The 24,110-nt window shown below is 43.5% G+C and overlaps 1 protein-coding gene across 1 annotated transcript in view; it reads left to right on the forward strand.

Annotated features, from left to right (window-relative positions):
* The window catches only part of LOC143289344 (dynein axonemal heavy chain 2-like), a 152,572-nt gene that overhangs the window by 125,461 nt on the left and 3,001 nt on the right, over positions 1 to 24,110 (forward strand). Inside the window, exons 70-79 of the mRNA XM_076598345.1 lie at positions 365 to 570; positions 1,479 to 1,604; positions 4,643 to 4,834; positions 5,474 to 5,665; positions 9,302 to 9,486; positions 14,485 to 14,707; positions 16,471 to 16,587; positions 16,924 to 17,073; positions 19,345 to 19,521; positions 20,474 to 20,548. Coding sequence (XP_076454460.1) covers positions 365 to 570; positions 1,479 to 1,604; positions 4,643 to 4,834; positions 5,474 to 5,665; positions 9,302 to 9,486; positions 14,485 to 14,707; positions 16,471 to 16,587; positions 16,924 to 17,073; positions 19,345 to 19,521; positions 20,474 to 20,548 — 1,643 coding nt within the window. The remainder of the gene's footprint in view (positions 1 to 364; positions 571 to 1,478; positions 1,605 to 4,642; positions 4,835 to 5,473; positions 5,666 to 9,301; positions 9,487 to 14,484; positions 14,708 to 16,470; positions 16,588 to 16,923; positions 17,074 to 19,344; positions 19,522 to 20,473; positions 20,549 to 24,110) is intronic.

A 24,110-nucleotide genomic window follows, 5' to 3' on the forward strand; every position in this document is an offset into this window, starting at 1 on the left:
TTGCTGTCCGTGTTTCCTCACTGCCCTTGGTAGGATTTCTTAATTTGAGATCTTTCTTTGGATTCACCTGTTTTCTGTGTTGAAAAGTTGTTTTTTTTTATCCAGCTACTTAAACACACAAGGACGCACACATGCGCATACACATACACACACACACACATCCGCACACATTCAAACACACACACACAACAACTACCATAACGAAAACTGCCTTGACAAAAACCATCTGGCAAAGTTTGATATCTTGCAAAACCAAAAATCACTCAACTCCCCACCCCCACCCCCCACCCCCCCCCCAAAAAAAGAAACCCACACAAAATGAAGCAGCAGCACTAGCACATACGGGTCACGGTGGACTGTGCAGACGTGTGGGAGAACTCGTGCAATGAGCTGCAGCGCATGCTGCTCGTGCGCTCCCTGCGGCCAGACCGTGTGTCATTCTGCGTGACGTCCTTCATCACCAACAACCTGGGGTCCACCTTTGTGGAGCCCCCCGTGCTCAACATGGACCAGGTGGTGGAGGACTCCACCTGCCGCACCCCCCTCATCTTCGTCCTCTCCCCGGGGGTGGTATGTACTGTGCTGCCGGGCAGCTGGGAGGGTTTGGGGGGGGGGGGGGGGGAGTAGGGGGGGCACTTCTCTGCTGCTAGTAGCCTGTTGCGTTCTCTGCCTGACGGATGCAATTGCCAGATGGTTAAAGCATTGGACTTTCAGTCTGAAGGTCCTGGGTTTGAATCTAGGTGACAACGTACAGGGTAGAGATTTTTCTGATCTCCTAGGTCAACATATGTGCAGACCTGCTAGTGCCTGAACCCCCTTCGTGTGTACCCACAAGCAGAAGATCAAATATGCACGTTGAAAGATCCTGTAATCCATGTCAGCGTTGGGTGGGTTATGGAAACAAGAACAAACCTACCATGCACATCCCCTGAAAACGGAGTATGGCTGCCCACATGGCAGGGTAAAAACAGTCATACACGAGAAAGCCCACTTGTGTACATTCAAGTGAATGTGGGAGTTGCACACTATGAACGAAGAAGAAGAAGAAGTTCTCTGCCTACTTGTTTTATGTTTGGGGGAGGGGGGGGGGGGAGATATGAAGTGAAGGGTCAGTGCACAGTCTGCTGATGGGCTGGATTGAGTTTTTACATGCATGCATGCATGTACTCATGAGCACACACACACACACACACACACACACACACACACACACACACACACACACACACACACACACACACACACACACACACACACACACTCACTCACGCACACACACAGAGGCACACACATGTGCACTCAACACACACACAAATACGCACACACACACACAAATACGCACACACACACACTGTATACAGTCGCCTGCATACCGTTCTGGAAAAAACATCACCACCACCACCGCCACCAACAACAACAACCTGCAACAAGGATTTGCAGATGAAGTGTCAGAGGAGGACACAAACTGTGTGTGACAGGATCCCACTGGCAGCCTGCTGCAGTTAGCAGAGTCGCGCGGCTATGGTCACCGTTTCCGCGCCCTCTCTCTGGGTCAGGGTCAGGCACCCATCGCTACCAGATACCTCTTGGAGGGATCGAAGGAAGTCAGTTTTATGTGTGTGTGTGTGTATGTGACTGTGTTGTCTAGTGTGTGTGAGTGTGGGTGTATGTGTCACTATGCATGTGTGTGACTGTGTATGTGTGAGGACATGAGGACATTCAGTTCATTATGGACAGGTTCTCAACCTCCTGCAGGCGCTTTGGACTCACCATCAGCCTCAGCAAGACTGAGTCCATGTACCAACCACCTAGCTCACAGAATGCCAGTGCCTCCACCCCCACCTGCAATCAAGATCGATGACACAGAGATCAAGTCAGTCGACAAGTTTTGCTACCTGGGTAGCACCCTTTGCAGCAGTGGGAGCCCTTGATGCAGAAGTGACGCTGTGCATCACCAAGGCCAGCTCCACCTTTGGCAGACTCAACAACAGGCTGTGGAACAACAAAGGCATCAGGCTCAGCACCAAAATCAAAACCTACAGAGTTATTGTGCTGACCACCTTGTTGTACTGCTGTGAAACATGGACGACGTATTGCCGTTAAATTCAACAACTTGAGCAGTTTCACCAGAGATGCCTACGAAAGATCCTCGGCATAAAGTGGCAAGATAGGGTCTCCAACCTCCAGGTCATAGAGAGGAGTGGCCTGCCCAGCATCGAAAGCCTGCTGATCCAGTGCCAGCTACGCTGGACAGGACACGTTGTCCGCATGACAGACAGCAGGATCCTGAAGATGCTTTTGTATGGCCAGCTGAAGGAAGGCCACCGCTAACTTGCAAGACCCTGCAAGCGCTTCAAGGACATCTTGAAGACAAACCTCAAAGCCTGTGACATAGACATCGCTTCCTGGGAAAACTGATGCCCTTGACCGCTCTCGCTGGAGGATGCTGTGCTCTAGTGGCATAAAGACTTTTGAAAACAAGAGAACGCTGGCCATTAAGGAGAAGCATGAGCGAAGGAAGCAGAGCTCAACTTCTGGAGACGTTTTCCCTTGCAGCACCTGTGGGAAGTGCTGTGCATCCAGAATCAGCCTCTTCTCCCATATGAGGACACACACCTACAGCTAAGCCTGCCTGCCTACTCATCCGTCGGTCTGACGGGAGACTCCATCCATCATCACTATGCATGTGTGTGTCTGGTGTGTGTATGACTGTGTATGTGTTTGTGTGACTGTATATGTGTTTGTGTGTGTAGCTGTGCATGTGTTTGTGTCTATCTGTGCGTGTCACTACGCATGAAAATGTGCTTTGTGAGGTGGATGAAGTGAAAGAAGCTTCATGTGTGAACCACCTTACATGAGATCAGAGTGAAATGTGTGAAATCACCAACATCTAGCTTGTGATTGTGTTCCCGTGATTTTGTGACCCAGTATTCAGTTACAATGCTCTGAGCATGCCTCAGTTTATGCAGTCCTCTAAGTAATGGAATCCTGAATGGGGTTGTTACAGTACAGTGCTGAATTGATGTGACCAAGAATTTAGTGTGGCACAGCTTTCAGTTTGAAATGATTCAGGATGTGTTTTATTTAAAACGTAATGCATTTTTTAAACCCAGTATCCTAGTCCACAGTAAAAACCATAACTAAACAGAAGTTACCTGTATATATTATTAGTTTATAATATGTTTTGAAATTTAGATGCTTGTATGCATGTATTTAGACATGTTTGGTATATTGTGTCTCAAACTGATGGAGAGCGGTTTCATCTACAAGAAAATCTTCGCTGTCATCTTGTCTGCAAAACCATCATTCTTTTGTGCTTTGTACCTACTTCTGTTTTGTTGGCTAGGAACAGTGACACAAGAATTTCTGCTTACCAAAACTGTTCACATCAAGACCAGGCATTCTTTGCATACAGACCTTGTTATATTTCATATGCAGTTATTGTCATGGAAAATCCCTGACCAGAGGTTGACATGAAACAGAAGAGAAAATCCACAGCCGAGCTGCAACCTGTATTTCACTGCAGGGGAACAGGCCAGAGGGGAAAAATGGCAGTGATAAGTAGAAAAGTACAGGACAAGTAGAAAGTTAATGACTTGGGGTTTTTTGTTTGTTTGTTTGTTTGTTTTTTATGTTAGTGTTCAATCCTAATGTCGTACAAAAATTAGATATCACTGCACAGTGGTATGCACATTGCAGGTGAAATTCCATCGACCTGAAAAATATAGAAATGAAGGAAGAAGGAAAAAGAGCAGACCACCCATAGACACAGAATTTTGCCTGCCAGTTTTCAGTGAAATCATAGCACCAGTACAATAAAAGCAAGCAATCTGTGTGGAAAATGAGATAGTTTTAATGCAGTCCTGTCGCTGTTGAAGAAGAGTGCGAAGCAAAGAAGTATTGATTTGGGGTGAACAAAATTCTGAGGCTGAGGCAGCAGTCAGGAAGCTTATTATCAAGGAACTTGGTGTTGATGAATCTCTCTTCAAGTAATACCTGCAGCAAACAAGAAGGCAGTTGCTCAGATAACTGACCTATAGAGGGGGATCTCATCAAACACTCTGCCTCAGCTGAGAAATCTGCCCAAAGATTGTTAAAACTCTAATGCAAGGTCAACACTTTCACTCCCTGGTGTAAAAGAAAAGTTTCACAGCAAAGTCCATGAGTTTACGCATTGACAAAGAGGTCAGTGTAGACCAACTGTTACAGTTTCACCATATTTTGTTCTGATCGCAGTTTGTTCCGTCATTCCACCAACGTCAAATTGTTTTGATGAGTTCATTTTTGAATACATAGCATGGTCACATGCTTACCTGTCATAACAGTACCCAGACGCTCTAGACCTATGAATCATAAGGCCACGGCAGTCACTACCAACCTTGGTCTCACGTGATGATGCTCAGCTAATCGCATGCGTGTTTACCATTGAAACAGCATTGAGTGGACCATAATCTTAATCATAGCAGTTACACCATGTTGCAGATAGGCCCAAGTGTTTGTATGCCTCATAGATAAATTTCCTGATTGTTCCTACGAACACTTGGCAGGGGTTGGCATCTCTGGATGCAAATTTGTTTCTTTTTTGTGAAATTTGCAACTTTCTTTTCTGGTGTGTGGACTGCTTTGACATTACTGGTGACAGGGTAGCTGGGTGTTCCTGGCCAACTGCCACCTGTCGCTGAGCTGGATGCCCCAGCTGGACAAACTGGTGGAGCACCTGCAGACCTCTGATACCCACCCAGAGTTCCGTCTGTGGCTCAGCTCCTCCCCCCATCCTGAGTTTCCCATCTCCATTCTGCAGCAAGGCATCAAGATCACCACGGAACCTCCCAAAGTGAGTCATTGCAGCTTCTACACAAGGCCTTGTGCTGTGAGCATGGGAAGGTGGAGGAAGTAGAAAGGGTGCTGGCATGGAGGAAATGTACAGCATGGCTTTGTTACCATACCATATGTGTATGTGCATGTACTGTACTGTACAGTGTGACAGCCAGATTTGTGTGTGAGACTGGATACATTTTTTAGTTCAGACCTCAAAAATGTGCAAGTGACCAGTTAGGGGATGACACTGTTATGGCCAGTTGTTCAGTGAATTCATGTTCTCAGATATCAGTGTGGCTGACACTCATTAGAAAAAACTGTGTAGGTGGTATTGCTGAGACTGGTGTCAGCATGCAGTTGATGGAATGTGTGAAGCACTGGGGTGTGCCAGCAACAGTCTTCAAACAGCTCAAGACCAACTTCCTGCCTCAGGATCTAAAATCTGTTGAGTTTTGCCCTCAAGTTTTTTGGGGGGATATTTCTGTTTCTGTCATTCTTGAGCTTTAACTTGGTCATGATTTTCAGTTTGTTTGAAAAAGATTGAGATGAGGTGATTATTATTATTATTTTTTTTAAAGGTGTGAAGGATGTTGACGGCGGTAGTTTTTAACTTCCATTGGATATTACCTTGACATGTTTTTTTGTTGTTGCCCAGGGTCTGAAAGCCAACCTGACAAGACTGTACAGCAAGATAACAGATGCCCAGTTTGATCACTGCAAAGCTCATGACAAATACAGACGACTGCTCTTCTGTCTGTGCTTCTTCCACTCGGTGCTGCTGGAGAGGAGAAAGTTCCTCATGCTGGGCTGGAACATCGCTTACGAGTTCAACGACTCCGACTTTGAGGTTGGTGTTCACCTATGGTTGGAAGATGTGTTCTCAAGGACTTCTACACTTCTGAAAAGCCATTAAATGAAAGTTGTTGATTAAGTTTGAGGGCTCAGGTTTTTCATTTCGTTTACAGTCATCACGTGAACCTCTTGAATGTTTTTGCCGTGACATGCACACAACAGTGTTCAAGGTGTTGGTTACATTGTGGTTACTTCCCTTGAGCTGCAGCCACGGTATATTTTCAGGCTGCTATTCTCTGTTAAATTCCAAGGTCCTGATTGTGGATGGCAGAACCAGCAGGTCATTTGTGTTATCCCCTTAATGATTTCCTTCCAGCAGGCTAGTGGTGTATTATTATTTTGTGTTAGTTATATCCGTGCTCTGTATACTTCCTCTCTCTGTGCTGATTTGTGTTCTGATACACAGCAGTGTTTGAAGGTCAAAGTTGACACATATTTAACCTCTTGACTGCGCTGTTGACCTACGGCGTACGTCATGAAATGTCGCTCACCAGTGCTGTATTGACGTGCGCCGTACGTCATGTTACAACGTTCTATATTTCAAGTCCCGCATTACAGAAAATGCAGTCTGCTAACCATTAAATCCGCTCCCCTGAGAGCTCTTTATCTCCTGAGTTCCATAAGCTAAAATTATTCATCGGATTGTCATATTTATGGCGAAAGTTTTGCAAGTTCGTACGAAGCTCAAGTTGCGTTTGCAAAGCCATGGCTGAACGCAGACAAACCCCAACACTTGCACTAATATTGAAAGAAATCTTTCGCGATGCAAACAGTAGAGATGAAGATTGTGGACTGAATGAGATAGAACTGCGTGAAGTTGATGCCGAAGACGCTGATTTTGACATGGAGGGGGGTGGGAGGTGGAGTTGCTTGACGACACTGAAGACAAGCTCAGCTGATTCAAGATGCAGGTGGGTGTTTACGAGGTTAGTCAGTTTATTATTTGCTTTCTGTTTGTTGTAACAATGAATATGACTGCATTGTGTGTGTTTTGAATGTGTTAGCTGTGGTAAGTAGCTTCGTCAGTCACTGATCAGTGTGTGTGAGAAAGAGAGTAAGTCACGTGTGTACTGTGTGTGACCAACGCTGTGCGAGGGGGCATGGCTTGCTGGCTGGCTCATTGTTGAAGACACCGTGTGTCACTCGCCAAGAGCTTTCTGTGAATTCGTTCCAGAGTGTGTATTGGTTTGTTGTTGTTGTTGTTGTTGTTGTGTGTGTGTGAGTGGGGGAGGGGCTGGGGAGAGGGTGGGGGGGTGAGGAGATGTTTACTAAACTGAAATCAGAGAATGATATACAGAATTGTATGCCTAAATTACTTTGTAAATGCAACACTTGTAGAAGTGTGTGTGTGTGTGTGTGTGTGTGTGTGTGTGTGTGTGTGTGTGTTATTATGAGAAAGAATGACGGGGGTGTGGCATACCATGAACCAGTTTCAGTGTGTGTGTGTGTGTGTTGGGGTTTTTTTTTGGGGGGATAAGTGTGTGTGTTTGTATTTCAGCTTCTGAAAACAATCAGAAATAAAATGATACCATTTCATAACCTTTTTATACGTAAAAAACAACAAAAACAACAAACTTAGTCTTTTATGCAATATGTTTCTGGTATGCAGCATGGTGATGATCATGATGTTCATCCTGGACCATCTGGAGTTGACAACTTGCCTCAAACCTACAGCTGAAGACCAGCAGCAGCAAGACCAAAGGGCAGTAAACAAGCCTCCAGCAATTCTAGATTACAACAAAAACATGGGTGCCATGGACCATCATGACCAACAGCTGCAGCCCTATGATGCCACAAGGAAAACCCTGAAATGGTACAAATATCTGTATGTACATTTTCTACAAATTGCCATCCTGAATGCACACATCCTCAACAAAAAAAGCAGACAACAGCAGTACATTCCTGGACTTCCAGAAGGATGTAATTAGTGCCATGATTTTTGGTGACCAAGACCCAAACACTGCTACAGATGACCACGCTGTTCATCTGTGTGGACAACACTTCATTGATGTCATCCCACCTACCCCACAGAAGGCCCGGCTACAAAGGAGGTTCAGAGTCTGCTGGAAGAAAGGGCAAAGAAAGGATGTGATGTTCTACTGCCCAGACTGCCCCAGCAAACCAGCACTGTGTCTTGAAGACTGTTTCCACAAGTACCACACACAGCGATTTTACTGGCGATAGATGCTGGGTGAGTACACCCTTTTCATTGTTTGTGTGGACTGTGTTGGAGACTTATGCACCTGGACATTGTTCCACAGCCTTTGACAGTGTGTGTAGTTGATCACAACAGTCACAAGAAAGACTGGTTAATAAGCTGGTTGATGTTGTAGCACCTACATGATGGAATGACAGTCCCAAATTTTTTTTTATTGCATTTTATGGAATTTTTGTGTCAGATTGGCTCATTATTTGAACATGTGAGTATTAAAAACAAAATCTTGGTTCATTTTCCTTTCATTTGATATATACTTTTATGCACTTATCTTCAATACTTTTTAAAATATAAGCAAATTAAAATCATTGGCGTGTTTTTCTTGTTTTTCTGAAAATTTTCTCAGCATAGGCTTTAGCAAAACGTACTAGCAGTGAAGGGGTTAAGGGGCTGATTAATGAATGCCTGGATCAGTTTGCAACAAGCTTGATTTCTTTGATTTTTTAGAGGGGGGGGGGGGGGATATATATATTTTTTGTAACGATTTTGAGCTTGGCCTTCAATGATCTGCTGTTTTGTGAATTTCACAGTTCTAAGAATGAATTTTTGATGGTATTTGTCTGCAAGAATTTGTTTTTGTTTTTGGTTAACTCCAGTCTCTGAAATATTGTCACATCCAGATTGATTTAACACTGAACTTGCCAAGCTGTGTTTGTAGTGAGGCTGATTGTTCAGTGGATTTGACCTTCATTCCATTCCAGGGATTTTGCAAGTCATTGCTGTATTTGGAGGAAGAAAAATACAACACCCCACCAAAAACAAGACTGTGAATGCTATATGTGTAGTTATGACTGTGAACGCTATATGTGTAGTTATTTGTGCATACTTGCACGCAGCTTTGGTCGCATGTGGCAAAATGTGTGTGTGTGTGTGTGTGCGTGTAATACTTCACACAGAATAAGTACAAGATCAGCACTCTATGTTATAAATGTATTCACAAATCTGCCCCTTCCTGTCTTTGTGGCTGCCTTCACCTCTACACTCCATCTCACTCTCTACAATCGGCTTCGGATCCACTCTGTTTACGCATACCCAGATTCAAACACTCCACTGCTGGCCGCCATTCTTTCTCTGTCTCTGGACCTTGCAATTGAAATGAACTTCCTCTTTCGCTTCGTCAGGTCTCGATACTCTGCTTTTTCAAATCTGGCCTTAAAACCCTCCTCTTCTCAAGATAGCCTCCCTCCCCTGCCTCTTCCTTGTCTTCAGTTTCTTCAGTTTTAGAGTTATGCATGTGTGTGAATGACTGGTGCGAAAGCGCTTTGATTTGCCTCTGCACAAGATTCAGCGCTATGTAAATATCATTATTATTATCATTATTATTATGAGAATCCCCAAGGTGCGTGTGGACAGACAACAGTCATGGTAATCACTATGCTGCCCCCCCACCCCCTCTTCCCCCTCCCCCACCCCCAGGTGTCTGAGAACCTGCTCAGTATCTACCTGGACATCTACGAGGACACCCCCTGGGACGCCCTCAAGTACCTCATCGCCAACATCAACTACGGGGGTCACGTCACCGATGACTGGGACCGACGTCTGCTGATGACCTACATGAACGACTTCTACGCAGAAAAAGTCCTGACAGAACCCTTGTTCAAGTGAGCAGATTGTTTCATCATCGTCTCCTTTGCAGGGCATGTCATGGCATGCTTCTTTTTGACCGCCTGCTGAAGTAGGCTGGATGCATGATTGGCCTCAGGCTTGTGAGTTAAAGCAGTGGGCTGTGGTGGGGCCGGGGAGATTTGCAAGTGAATCGACAATGAGAGCAAGGCATTTTGGGGATGGTTTTCATTTTTATGATGGTTAATGATGACAAGGGGACAGGTCACTGATGCTGCGGGGATTCATTTTGGTGGCCAAACATGATGAGGTACTCCTTACGGTGTATTCCAGCGTCAACTGCATTCGTCATGAAAATTGCAAGTTGATATACAAAAGATACATTGGGTGGAATGGACGTTTTCTCATATATTTTGATGACCTTTTTTCAGTGATTCGTCTATGTACTTGCTGTGGTATTTCCTGAGTACTATATATGTCTTTATATGTCACTTTGTGTGTAAGTGTGTGTTGAGTGTTGAGGGGGTTGATGTTTCATCTGTTTTGCGCGCGTGTGTGTGTGTGTGTGTGTTGAGTGGGGAGGGGGTTCATGTTTCATCTGTTTGTGTGTGTGTGTGTTGAGTGGGGAGGGGGTCATGTTTCATCTGTTTGTGTGTGTGGAGTGGGGAGGGGGTCATATTTCATCTGTTTGTGTGTGTGTGTGTTGAGTGGGGAGGGGGTCATGTTTCATCTGTTTGTGTGTGTGTGTGTTGAGTGGGGAGGGGGTTCATGTTTCACCTGTTTGTGTGTGTGTGTGTGTGTTGAGTGGGGAGGGGGTTCATGTTTCACCTGTTTGTGTGTGTGTGTGTTGAGTGGGGAGGGGGTCATGTTTCATCTGTTTGTGTGTGTGTGTGTGTGTTGAGTGGGGAGGGGGTTCATGTTTCACCTGTTTGTGTGTGTGTGTGTGTGTTGAGTGGGGAGGGGGTTCATGTTTCACCTGTTTGTGTGTGTGTGTGTGTTGAGTGGGGAGGGGGTTCATGTTTCACCTGTTTGTGTGTGTGTGTGTTGAGTGGGGAGGGGGTTCATGTTTCACCTGTTTGTGTGTGTGTGTGTGTGTTGAGTGGGGAGGGGGTTCATGTTTCACCTGTTTGTGTGTGTGTGTGTGTGTTGAGTGGGGAGGGGGTTCATGTTTCACCTGTTTGTGTGTGTGTGTGTGTGTTGAGTGGGGAGGGGGTTCATGTTTCATCTGTTTGTGTGTGTGTGTGTTGAGTGGGGAGGGGGTCATGTTTCACCTGTTTGTGTGTGTGTGTGTTGAGTGGGGAGGGGGTCATGTTTCATCTGTTTGTGTGTGTGTGTGTGTGTGTTTAGTGGGGAGGGGGTCATGTTTCATCTGTTTGTGTGTGTGTTGAGTGGTGAGGGGGTTCATGTTTCATCTGTTTGTGTGTGTGTGTGTTGAGTGGGGAGGGGGTTCATGTTTCATCTGTTTGTGTGTGTGTGTTGAGTGGGGAGGGGTTCATGTTTCATCTGTTTGTGTGTGTGTGTGTTGAGTGGGGAGGGGTTCATGTTTCATCTGTTTTTGTGTGTGTGTGTTGAGTGGGGAGGGGGTCATGTTTCATCTGTTTGTGTGTGTGTGTGTTGAGTGGGGATGGGGTCATGTTTCATCTGTTTGTGTGTGTGTGTTGAGTGGGGAGGGGTTCATGTTTCATCTGTTTGTGTGTGTGTGTGTTGAGTGGGGAGGGGTTCATGTTTCATCTGTTTGTGTGTGTGTGTGTTGAGTGGGGAGGGGGTCATGTTTCATCTGTTTGTGTGTGTGTGTTGAGTGGGGAGGGGTTCATGTTTCATCTGTTTGTGTGTGTTGAGTGGGGAGGGGTTCATGTTTCATCTGTTTGTGTGTGTGTGTGTTGAGTGGGGAGGGGGTCATGTTTCATCTGTTTGTGTGTGTGTGTGTTGAGTGGGGAGGGGGTCATGTTTCATCTGTTTGTGTGTGTGTGTGTTGAGTGGGGAGGGGTTCATGTTTCATCTGTTTGTGTGTGTGTGTGTTGAGTGGGGAGGGGGTCATGTTTCATCTGTTTTTGTGTGTGTGTGTGTGTGTTGAGTGGGGAGGGGGTTCATGTTTCATCTGTTTGTGTGTGTGTGTGTTGAGTGGGGAGGGGGTTCATGTTTCATCTGTTTTGTGTGTGTGTGTGTTGAGTGGGGAGGGGGTTCATGTTTTATCTGTTTGTGTGTGTGTTGAGTGGGGAGGGGGTTCATGTTTCATCTGTGTGTGTGTGTGTTGAGTGGGGAGGGGGTCATGTTTCATCTGTTTGTGTGTGTGTGTGTGTGTTGAGTGGGGAGGGGGTTCATGTCTCATCTGTTTGTGTGTGTGTGTGTTGAGTGTTGAGGGGGTTCATGTTTCATCTGTTTTGTGTGTGTGTGTGTGTGTGTTGAGTGGGGAGGTGGTTCATGTTTTATCTGTTTGTGTGTGTGTGTTGAGTGTTGAGGGGGTTCATGTTTCATCTGTTTTGTGTGTGTGTGTTGAGTGGGGAGGGGGTTCATGTTTCATCTGTTATGTCTGTAATGGTTCAAGCTGTTTTAGGACACACTGCTGTGCATCCTCTGTAAAAGAGCCAAGATCAGTCAAGTATCAACATCATAAGCAAATAAACCTGTCTGCAGTATTTTCATGGATGTAATATCTTGTTTAGAATTAAATGTTTGCTTGATTTTTAAAAAAATCATTAGAGTAGACAGATTGATTTAGCTCCCTAAATTTTATTTTGGGCATTTCTTAGATTGATATTACACAGAGGGAAAAATGGACTTTTGACATTCACTGTCATCTATTTTTCAGCATGGTTTACTTTGACATTGGGTATGGATTAGTTAATAATTTTGTTAATCATTGTACATTTGTGTTCATGACAGTATCACAAGTTCTCTGTACTGATGGAGGGGCGATAACAAAAAACATTTTTAGAATTAGTAAATGGCTCATACATTGGTCTGTTCTTATTCTCAGCTTATCCTCACTCAGAATATCATGTGAGTAGTGAAAAAAAAGAAGAAAAAAAAAGAAAGAAAGATAAGGGAAAACATTGTCTCCTTCCTGTAGCCTTTGTGGACAGAAAATAAATAAAACAGACAGTAGTGTGTACTATTCACCCTGCACCTAAAAGGTTGTGCAGATTAGTTGCAAAAGAACAAATCTATAAATGTTTGGAATTGGAAAACTGTTCAATCCAAAGTAGGCCAAAATCACTGAACTAATGATCGAAATTTAAGTTTCACTACACATACTTTACCGTGACCCACTAGTGCAGACTCCAAAGTTACCAGGAGGCGAGGGGTGTGGGGGGGTTGGGGGGGGGGAGGATATGGGGGTGAAATGGTGGATCATCAGCAGATCAGCTAATTGAAGAAGAAAATGATAATCAATGAGAAAATCTATGACAAAAATATGGTATAAAAATTCAGAATTTAGTATATTTCTTTTCATACTATCTTTTCATTGGCATCGGATAAAGATTTTGAACAATGTGGTAAGGCAAGGAAGGCATAAAAGCCCTCATGTGATCTTGTGAAGTTAACATCCCTCAAAGCAATATGATATAAAAATGAAAATTTGTAAAATTCCTTAAATACCTAAAACTGAGCATCATCACTTTTTATCCAAAGAGCCCCTTAGTACTAGTAGCAATAATTTCAGATACCACCACCTTTAATTTCATTTAGTCCAGCTGACAGTCATATGCCATTTCAGGACTGATTAACAATCATGTTATATCATTTATTGTATTCATGATAAAATGGATACTTCATTAATAACATAAATTATGCACATGGCACTTGCTCTTTCTCAACCACATATAGTATACACATATACACAACTGAAGCACTATTATGACTTTTAAGATACATACTTTTCAGAGCCTACAATATTTTCATTCCAAAAGACATCACTTCAAGTGTTAATCTGAATTTCAAAATAATTTACTAACCAAACCCAAAAATAACTAGTCAGATCAAAGCTACATAAAATTCTATCTTTTAAATCAAATTGTGTTTTGATTTTTGTCATTGATTTACAGATCAACAGTTTTCTTGTATGTGTGCACATGTGTGTATGTGTGTGTGTGTGTGTGTGTATGTGTGTGTGTGTACGCATGCGCTATGTAACTTGGCACACACAATTTTTTTTTTTTTTTTTTGCGTGTGTACATGTGTGTGTATGTCCATATGTGTGTGCGTGTGCACATGCATGCATGTGTGTGTGTGTGTTGGCACAAAACATTGTCAGCTTCTCATGCTTCATGTTGTTCATGGACGGACTCGATATCAGTTCTGCCTCGGTCAGACAACACAGGCCCGGTACTGGCTTATTAAAGAACACTGTTTCCACTTTCCTGGAATAAACGTAATGGTATGAAACTAGACTGATTAAGTTTTATCATTTTCATTGCTTTGCTTTCAGGTGTTTCTACAAGCACGAGATATCATTTTTTGTCACTGAAGGCTAAGCTTCAAATCATCTATGCAAGCTGTCGAAGAAACCTGTGATGGATGAATGATCTCCAAACCTTTATTTCAGTTTCCTAAAACATTTCTTTGACATTCCAGCGTCTCGCACACAATGTCATAACAAAACAAATAAGTTAAAAGTGGATAGACGCAGTCTCTCCACAACAGCAAGAGCTGTAAACAGGAAGATAGCTGCATGCAACACCGCCCAGCCATTTTGGAATCAGACGTTTGAGGATAATGTTGTTTAGGAGCGTGAAGTTGTCAATAGACTGGCAGTTAAACAGACTAAGTATGCATGCGTGTAGAGTTTTTGCTTTTACCATTTGATACAGACTGGCAGTTAAAACAGACTAACTATGCATGCCTGTTAAGTTTTTGCTTTTTATGAAAAAAAGGGGGGGAAATGCCATTACAGCATGTGAAACATTGAAACAGGTGCTGATGCTACTGAAATTTGAGCAATAAAACTTTTTTTTAAAGAAATAGATGCATGATGTTTTTTTCCCCCCATGGTGTTTTCATGCTGCCTTCCCTTTGCTGTGGTGGTTGACCCTCAGGCTGTCCTCGCTTCCCACGTACTTCGTGCCCCGCGACAATGCTAAACACGGCTACGTTGAGTACGTGTCCATGCTGCCCAGCATCGACCACCCCGAGGCCTTTGGCCAGCACCCCAACGCTGACATCGCCTCTCAGATCCAGGAGACACGCCTCCTCTTTGACACCCTCATCTCCCTCGCCCCGCAGGTCACCACCAGTGGTGGGGAGAGCTCCGAGGACAAGGTCAGTCACACACACACACACACACACACACACACACACACACACACACACACACACACACACATCGTTTTTGTCTTACAGCTCAGTCTCACTCACACACAGACACACACACAGACACTGTCAGCAGTTACGTACCTTCTTGCCCAAGTATTTCAAAGAGAATAATAATTCTGCAGATGATTTTTGTAAAGTTATTTCTGACGAGGTTCTTATGGTCGAACTTTCACAGGCATTAGTTCATAGCCCTATTTCTACATTCCTTTAATGCACTTCAGAATTGTGTTTATGGTTTCTGATTATTATAATTATTATTACTGAATTGTTACTGTTAAATGTAATTGCATGTTAGTTATACCACCTTACTCCCCCCCATGACCCCCCCCCCCCTTTTTTTTTTTTTTTTTTTAAACGTCTAATATCACTGATGGTGAAAAGACGCTAAACTAAAGAACGAACACAGACACACACACACACACACACACACACACATTGTTTTTGTCTTACAGCCCTGAGGACAAAGTCAGTCTCACACACACACACACACACACACACACACACACACATCGTTTTTGTCTTACACCTCTGAGGACAAGGTCAGTCACACACGCACACACACACACACACAAACACACCGTTTTTGTCTTACAGTCAAACTGTGGAGTTTTGGCCAGCACAAGGATTGCAGCAACCCTTAAAAACAACTCTGGCACCACTGGTCCAGGAAGGTCAACAATCATTCCTTCCCACAGCCGATAGCACCTCTCTGTTCCTCTCTGCAGCTTTTCCTGGCATGCATTGACCACTCATGGCACCTCCACCCCGACTCGCTTTGTGCGTGGAACTCACTGTGCTGTGGCCTGTTGTTGAATAGAATAAAGTGTTTAAAAGCCCAGCCAGTGTTTTGTCAAGATATAATGAACAAACCTTACAACAGCAGCAACAACAGTTTTATTTACAATGATGCTCAAGACCTGACTAAGTGCGTTGGGTTACGCTGCTGGTCAGGCATCTGCTTGGCAGATGTGGTGTAGCGTATATGGATTTGTCCAAACGCAGTGACGCCTCCTTGAGCTACTGAAACTGAAACTGTGTAACTCACTTTAAAAAAAAAAAGAAAAAAAAAAGTATAATTCTGCTGAAGATCAGTACTGATGTCAAATTTATATATCAAGAAATCAAGAATTATAATCAAATGAGAAATAATTTTGCTAATTATGTTGACTTACCTTTATAGTCACCAGCGTCTTCATGTGTTGCTCAAAGTGGGTTTCTTTCTTTTGTGAGTTATATCCCACAGACTGTGTGTGTGTGTGTGTGTGTGTGTGTGTGTGTGTGTGTTTGCATGCATGTGTGTGTGTGTGTGTGGAGGTTTCATGTGTGTGTAACCTGATCACCTAGTGCTGAAGAGGGTAGGGATGGGAAGGGAGAAGTTGGGGAGGGGTGAAGGGGAGAGAATGGGAGGAAGAGATTGTGAGGTTGTGCATCTGATGAAGAAATGAAGGAGGAGAGTTGTGAAGGGGGGGAAGGAGGGAGGTGTGCACATGCACAGATGGACAGACTCACTCACACACACACACACACACACTCACATGCAGTTTCACAGATATGAAAGCACAAACAAAAGTGTACAGGCCCAACACTACACATAAAAGCACACGAGCCCCAACACACACACACACACACACACACACACACCCTACCACAAAACTACAGACTCCTTCAACTGTTGTGATAGTATCAACACAGGACACTGCTGTGTGCAGGTTCTGGACTTGTCGGCATCCATCTACAAGCAGATCCCAGAGAACATCGACTACAACACCACAGCCCAGGTGCTCTCCGTGGACCCCTGCCCTCTCAACGTCGTTCTTCTCCAGGAGGTGAGGAGGGGGGTCTGTGTGCTGTGACTCTCAACGTTGGACTGGTGTGTGCTGAGGGCGGCTCTAACTTCTTCTGGGCTGTTTTCCCTGGAAGAGGGAGGAAGGTTAGAGTGGTGTCGTCCACTGAAAAGAGCCTGTGGTGACAAAGAGTGGTTGTCCCTGGCAAAAATCTCCCTCCTTTTATTTTTAGGTTCTATTCGCTCACTGGAAGAGTAAAATATATTGTCAGTAGTGTTATAAGTGTGTGTATTGTGTGTGTGTGTGTGTGTTGTGTGTATATATATATAAAGTGTGTGTGTGTGTGTGTGTGCGTGTGCCATTTTCCTGTGCCAACAGATACAGCGGTATAACGTTCTGTTGGACGAGATCCGTGTGTCACTGAAGGACCTGGAGAAAGGCATACAGGGCCTGGTGGTCATGACCCTGGAGCTGGAGATAGTGTTCAAGAGTCTGTTTGAGGGCCATGTGCCACCAACCTGGCAAAAGGTGAATGGGCAGCAAGCTTGCTTTCTCTGCTTTTTGTTTGTTTGTTGTGAATTAGGGACTTTTGGTTTTTGTTTTGTTTTGTTTTGCTTTTGTGCTGTGGGAAATTCATATTCCACAGTCATGGTGATGGTGGCTTGCTTGACAGTCTCTTTTCATGCAGTTTCCTTTTTTTTTCTGTGTCCTTTTTCTGAGGAATACAACTACCCCTACCAAGGCGAGTGTGTTTCACAGTTATTGTATTGTTTTTTATCTGCTCCTCTTGTGCAGTTCTACTGCTGTATGATTTATCTGTGACAAGGACTGCAGCTGTTAAAAGCTTCCCCTTGTGAAGGTCCACAGCTAAGTGATTTTTCCAGTGTAAGGAATGCAGCTGTTATAAGCTGATTGATGCATATTTCTACAGCTAAACGATGTTTGCATGTAAAGGATTACAGCTGTTAAAAGCTTCCCCTTGTGAAGGTCCACAGCTGAATGATTTTTCCACTGTAAGGAATACAGCTGTTACAAGTTGATTGATGTGTAATTCTACAGCTAAGTGATTTTTGAAATTAAAAGCTTCCCTTTGTGAAGGTCCACAGCTGTGTGATTTTCCAGTGTAAAGGAGTACAGCTGTTAAATCTTTCCCTTTGGTGGGTCTGCATCTGGTAACAGCTCAGCCTTGTACAGGCCTTCAGGTTTGTGAACTGTTCTTCAGTGCATAAGTTTACAACTGTGTGATTTGTGCCTTTCTAGAAATGTCCATTCTAAGCATGGGAGAAGGGCATAATGAAGACAGGAAATAGGAAGAAGGTCTGTGTATATTGAATGAGAACAGGCACCATTTGATGCCACCAGAATGCCTCAGTAGCAGTGCAGGGTCTTTTGTTGTGTGCTGTCTCATGACGAACCAAAATTGACAGATCCCTGTCAGCTGCTGGCACTGGCACTGTTGCACATGATCCTGGGTGTGCCAATCTATGGAGGATTCAGATTGAGTGGCAGTGGAGTGATACCATTGAATGATGAGGTAGCCAAAAAAAAAAAAGAAAGAAAAAAAAAAGAAAAGAAAAGAAAAAATCTTAGATAAGGAAGATAAAAATCAAAGAAAACATAATTATAGAAAACTTCTTAATCACAGTGACTGTCAAGACTGAAAATACTGTGGAGAAGAAAAAAAAAAAGCTAAACACCAAATAAGATATTCATATAGTGGAGTGATGGCCTAGAGGTAACGCGTCCTGCCTAGAAGCGAGAGAACCTGAGCGCGCTGGTTCGAATCACGGCTCAGCCGCCGATATTTTCTCCCCCTCCACTAGACCTTGAGTGGTGGTCTGGACGCTAGTCATTCGGATGAGACGATAAACCGAGGTCCCGTGTGCAGCATGCACTTAGCGCACGTAAATGAACCCACGGCAACAAAAGGCTTGTTCCTGGCAAAATTCTGTAGAAAAATCCACTTCGATATGAAAAACAAATAAAACTGCACGCAGGAAAAAATACAAAAAAATGGGTGGCGCTGTAGTGTAGTGACGTGCTCTCCCTGGGGAGAGCAGCCCAAATTTCACACAGAGAAATCTGTTGTGATAAAAAGAAATACAAATACAAATTATGGAAAACATGTAGATACTGCCTGTTGAGAATTGTATGAAACGTACAAGAAGATATCGAGGGGAAAAAAGTACTGTACAATGATGAAGGACACTTCCTACACTGTTTTTTGTACTCAGGCTAAAACTTTAAGCCAGTGAGAAAGCAGAACAAATCAACAAGAAAAAAAGCAACAACAACAAAAAGACGAAACACACACACATCACACTTGGTGAAGATCTCAAGACTGGACCAAACAACAGTGAACTGTCAACGGACAGATTCTGCAAAAGCAGTTAGTTTTGTTTCATATTCTGATGACAGAATTGGGGAGTTCATGTCTGTTATGAAGACTGGCTGACCTTTTAATGTATTTTTACGTGGCTTTCAGGTGGGTTTTTTTATACTTTCTTTTTTTAGGAATTTTTGTAATCTGGAGATGATCAGTTAAGCAGAAGGGCTGACGTCCTCAGCACTGCATAGTCCTTTTTTTTTTTTTGCCTGAAGGAGCTTAATGGTTAAGATGATTTGTCAGTTTGACAGTCGTGATAAGGCCCTGTGTTGGCCTGGCTGGACTTTAAGCAAAAACATCCAGTGGCTGACGGACCTGCTGCCTTGTGTGTGTGTGTGTGTGTGTGTGTGTGTGTGTGTGTGTATGTGTGTGTGTGTGTGTATGTGTGTGTGTGTGTGTGTGTGTGTGTGCAGGCCTACAACTCGATGAAGCCCTTGGGATCGTGGACCCGGGACCTGGTTCAGCGCATGGACCAGCTGTCCAAGTGGGCCGAAACCTCCCACCCCCCCACCATCTTCTGGATGTCGGGCTTCACCTTCCCCACCGGATTCCTCACCGCCGTCCTTCAGACCTACGCCAGGTCCAGAAAGGTGTGCAGCGCTCACTGGGTGTTATTTCGTCTGGGATGTTCGGGGGATAGATACAGTCCACTGGTGTTGCTGCTGCCAGGATCTGGTCAGGATGATGTTATTAGTGCAACAGATTTGATTCCGTGGAATGTAGAGCTCAGGTCTAATGAGAAGTGTTTCAGGCAGGAAAGTGTGTATATAACAGATCAGAAATAAACAGAATGTCACATTTTTGTACCAATGTACTTTATTAGAGATGCAAGGTTTAATCATGCACACACCTGCCAGCTGCTATGATTTGAGCGGAATTTGGTACTGTTAAGTGCATTCTGCTAGGCTGTTATGCTCTTGTAGAAAATGCAAAGGTCAGATAAAACAAATTAAGTTTTTTCCCACCCCCTCTCCCCCAGATTGGTTTGCAGATGGACAGTCACTGATGAACAGTGCTGTTGACCCAGTCTTGCCTCAGCCAGTGAGCATTTACATTTCACAATTTCAGCCACTTGTAACCAACTTCTCATTCAGCAATTTCCATTTTGGAATCAGCAGTGATGCAGCACCAAGTGTTTTTTCCATTCACCCAGGTATTTCCCCACAAGAACTAGAAATGATCAGTGCTGAAACACAGTTTGCTTTGTTCCTGGTAGAGCACAATATACCACGTAGTGTGACAGACCATTTTGGAAAGTTGTTTCAGCAAATGTTTCCAGCAAGCACCACCACCACACAGTACAGCTGTGCAAGAACAAAGACAATGGTGATAGTGAAATGTTTAGCTCGAGAGTTTGTTGGATCAACAGCAGAACATATGTTAAATGTATCTTTCATTATATGCGCCTGTTTGCATCTTTTGCAGAAAATGTATTGGTGTGCTACTGACAAATGGCGTTTGCTACTGACACTGTGTCCAAAATGTTATGGACAAGTGTTGCTGGGGGTTGACAGGTGTGGTGATGATGTGTTCTTATTGCAGGTGTCGGTGGATGTTCTGCAGTGGGAGTTCTTTGTGCTGACCATCAGCGATGCCAATGTCACTGGGGCTCCAAAGGTTAGCACAGCATGGCCCCTCACTGCTCTCTTCACTGCTTCCTTGTGCCTGTCAGGCCTGACTGCTGCACAGCACTGCTGTCTACATTGTGTCAACATGTTGGACTGGGAGGGGCAGGGAAGAGGGGGGGGGGAGTAAGCTACTCAATAATCAGCATTCCAGCCTACAGCTGAATAAGATCTGTGCATAGTCTCCAGCTCGCAGACACTGTTCACAGGCCATTTCAGTGTATTCCGTAAGATGACAGATTAAAAAGCTAGCCCCGGATAGCTTGGTTCTGGAACAGTCAATTCTTCATCAGGTCAGAAAGAGACTCCACACAATAACGATCACACAAAAAGACGTGCACATATTGCTGACAGTGCTGATACATTGGACTCTGTGAAGCAGTCTTTAAACTGCTGTCCTCACTACCTGGGCTGGAATTTGAATTTTGTGTTATGTCTGCCCAAGTTACATTCCCGCTGTCTTGACCCAAAGGGCTAAGGACAGTTGGTGCTGGGGATGGTTCCCCAAAGGCCAACTAGCCCCCACTGCTGCAGCACAAAGAGCCAGTGCAATCTTGCCTCCCAGTTTTGTGAATTGTAGTCCTTCACAAAAGACTAAGCTGTAAATGAACTCCCATTGCAGTGGAGAAACCATAAATTATACAGCTCTCACTTTGCTGCTTTGCCCACCTGTAAGCTTATGTCAGTCTCTGATATAAGCCAAGCAAGCTGGGCCTCACCAAGCAGATATGCAGCACCCGTATGCACAATTCATATAGACATGTATTTCTCTGGCATTGTGAATACAACATTGCAGATTGTACAAGGGAAAGATAAGTTGCTTTTAGGTATGGAGTACACATGCATTGACAAACCTCAGCCTTGGCAGCATGAACTGATGATAGACTTGAGACATGAGCGTGAGTTGTTACTGATGGGATGGTGTCTACAGAACAGCGCCAGGGAGGGGCGGGGATGCAGGGGGAGGGGGTGGACCTACATGGTGGACAAAGGCAACAGATTGAGAGCCCTGTGTGTGTGAACAACATGTTACAGTTGTTCATTTATCCCCACTTATTTATCTATTATCATTATTGTCTTTTTATTTTATTTTCATTTGATTATTATTAGTAGTAGTACTATCAGTAATATTATTATTATCTCTTTTTTTCATATCTGAATATTCATTTACTTTTTTATTTGTTTATTTTATTTTATTTCATTGTTTTATTTTTTGTTTTTTCTCAAGGCCTGACTCAACATGTTGGGTTACGCTGCTGGTCAGGCATCTGCTTGGCAGATGTGGTGTAGCATATATGGATTTGTCCGAACACAGTGATGCCTTCTTGAGCTACTGATAATGATACTTATCGCCACTGCTGTTCATACTTAACCTTGATAGGCAGCACACATTATGAGTGTACCCACTTAATGTGCTTCCTTGCTTTTGCTTGTGTGTGTGTGTTGGTCATTAAAGCCTGTTCACAAAAGTGATCTTAGGCAGGAAAAATGTGTGTGTGTGTGTGTGTGCAGTGTATGTGTATGAGAATATGCTTGAACTGTACACAGTTACAAATGTGACAAGAAATAGAAATTTAGAATGGACAAGGAGATTTTCAGGGTGAAAACAAGCTAAAGAATCAAATTAATTAACCATAAAATCTAATTATAAAAACATACAGGAGTTAAATGTCAGAATACTTACAGGTAATTAACCAGAGGACATTTAGATAACAAAAAAATTGTAAGTTAACAATGAATGATTTTCTTAACAATGAATGATTTTTCTTTGTAACTGAATTATTGGCAGTATTACAGTGTGTGTGTGTGTGTGCACGTGCGCGTGCCTTGGTGTAGGATTGGGAGGTATGCATGGGAGCAGACAGGTGGGAGAGCTTGTCAGAGTGGGTGGCAGGAAGACAGAAGTGTTCGGGTTATGTGAGGGTTGAGAGGGAAATCAGTTTAAGAATGTTTCCTTCTTGACTGGATTTGTTAAAAAAAAATGAAGAAAATTTAAAACAGGATGTGTTTATGTAAAACTGGATGTTAGCTTGCTTGTTATATTGTTTAGTGTTACTAGTGGCAAGGGATTTTCAGTTTTTATAAATGAATATGTTTATAAAAATGGCTGGTATTTTAGTGACAATATTGTTTTAAGTAACATTCCTACAATTTCAGAATAGTTTTGAGTAGTGTTTCGTACTGTGAAATAGGTGTTTCTTGATTATTGCATATGCTAGTTTAGAGTATGCCTCTTTTATTGCATGCTTCATCACGTTAATGTGTTTAATCACTTGCATTTTTGTATTCAGCCTGATAACCTTTGCCATGTTTATGTGGGTTTTTTTTTTTCAGGTTCAGACACTGTGGTGTGAGTGACAAGCATTTTGACACATATATGATTTCCAGCTGGATAACATGCAGCAACATAGAAAGAACAGATACAGTGAAGAAATTTGGAAAAGCCCTGTTAATTGTATTGTGGTGTGGGGCAAAGTGGACTTAAATACAAATACAAAGTTAATTACAAGTAAATACAAATTTGCATGTTTCTGCTTTCCACTCCACAGAACCTACCAATCTTTCTGACCTTATCAGTGTTTCCACCCCCTCAAGAAATCTCTGCTCTGTCTATGACTGTTACCATTTGAAACTTCCTTGTGTCAATACAAGAACCAGTGGTGAACGTTCTTTCCTCTTTGCTGCTCCTCATATCTGGAACAACCTTCCTCATCATATCCATGCATCTGATTCTATCTCTGCTTTTCCCTCATCACTAAAAACTCATCTTTTTAACTCACTCGGGACGACAAGTTTTCTCCCTTGCTTTTCCCCACAGACGGCCCATTTGTAAGGGTTAGGAAAAAAATTACAAAAAATACAAAATACTGTGTAAGAAAATGAAACTTTCAGAACTTGTTTATTACGTGTTGAGCTATTACATGTAAAAAAAAAAAATCAAATTTCTCATCTTATTTTTACAATTTTGCCGTATGTAGAAAATACTGCCAATTTTTCACCCCGAATCACCATACCCATGCTCGCTTTCTGCATTAAATTCGCTTTCTTCTTCATCATCATCCACCTCCAATGTCCGACCCTTCAGTTTGTAGCATTTCAAGTACTTCGGCAACCCTAAAACATTGCCGTCACTGCCTTGTTCGCTTCACAACATTCCGAGAAGAGGCCGCTTTGCTAACAGGCTGGCACGCGAGCAGACGACCAGTCAGTGACTTTGTCAGCGTGTGTGCGAGACAGGCCACACATCCCATATTAACCAATCATACTGTTCGATTGTGGAGTGACCCAGAATAGCGCACTCTGCTTGGCTAATCACAAAATCACGTGTACAGCGCATGATGGAATTTCACTTTCGGAGAATGCTATTCCATTCCTTCGTCCGAAACCGAATATGTTTTGTGTAGGAATGCGTGAGCATTCCTTCGTCCGGAAGGAGTTAAAACCTGTCTATAAGGACTCTCATCTTCTTTCTTCTCCAACACGATTCATGTCAGCTCACTTCGGATGCATGCCGAGTGACAGAGGGAGAGTAGGGGGAGGGATGGTTTTGAGAA

The sequence above is a fragment of the Babylonia areolata genome, chromosome 13, assembly GCF_041734735.1.
Source record: "Babylonia areolata isolate BAREFJ2019XMU chromosome 13, ASM4173473v1, whole genome shotgun sequence".
Classification (NCBI taxonomy): domain Eukaryota; kingdom Metazoa; phylum Mollusca; class Gastropoda; order Neogastropoda; family Buccinidae; genus Babylonia; species Babylonia areolata.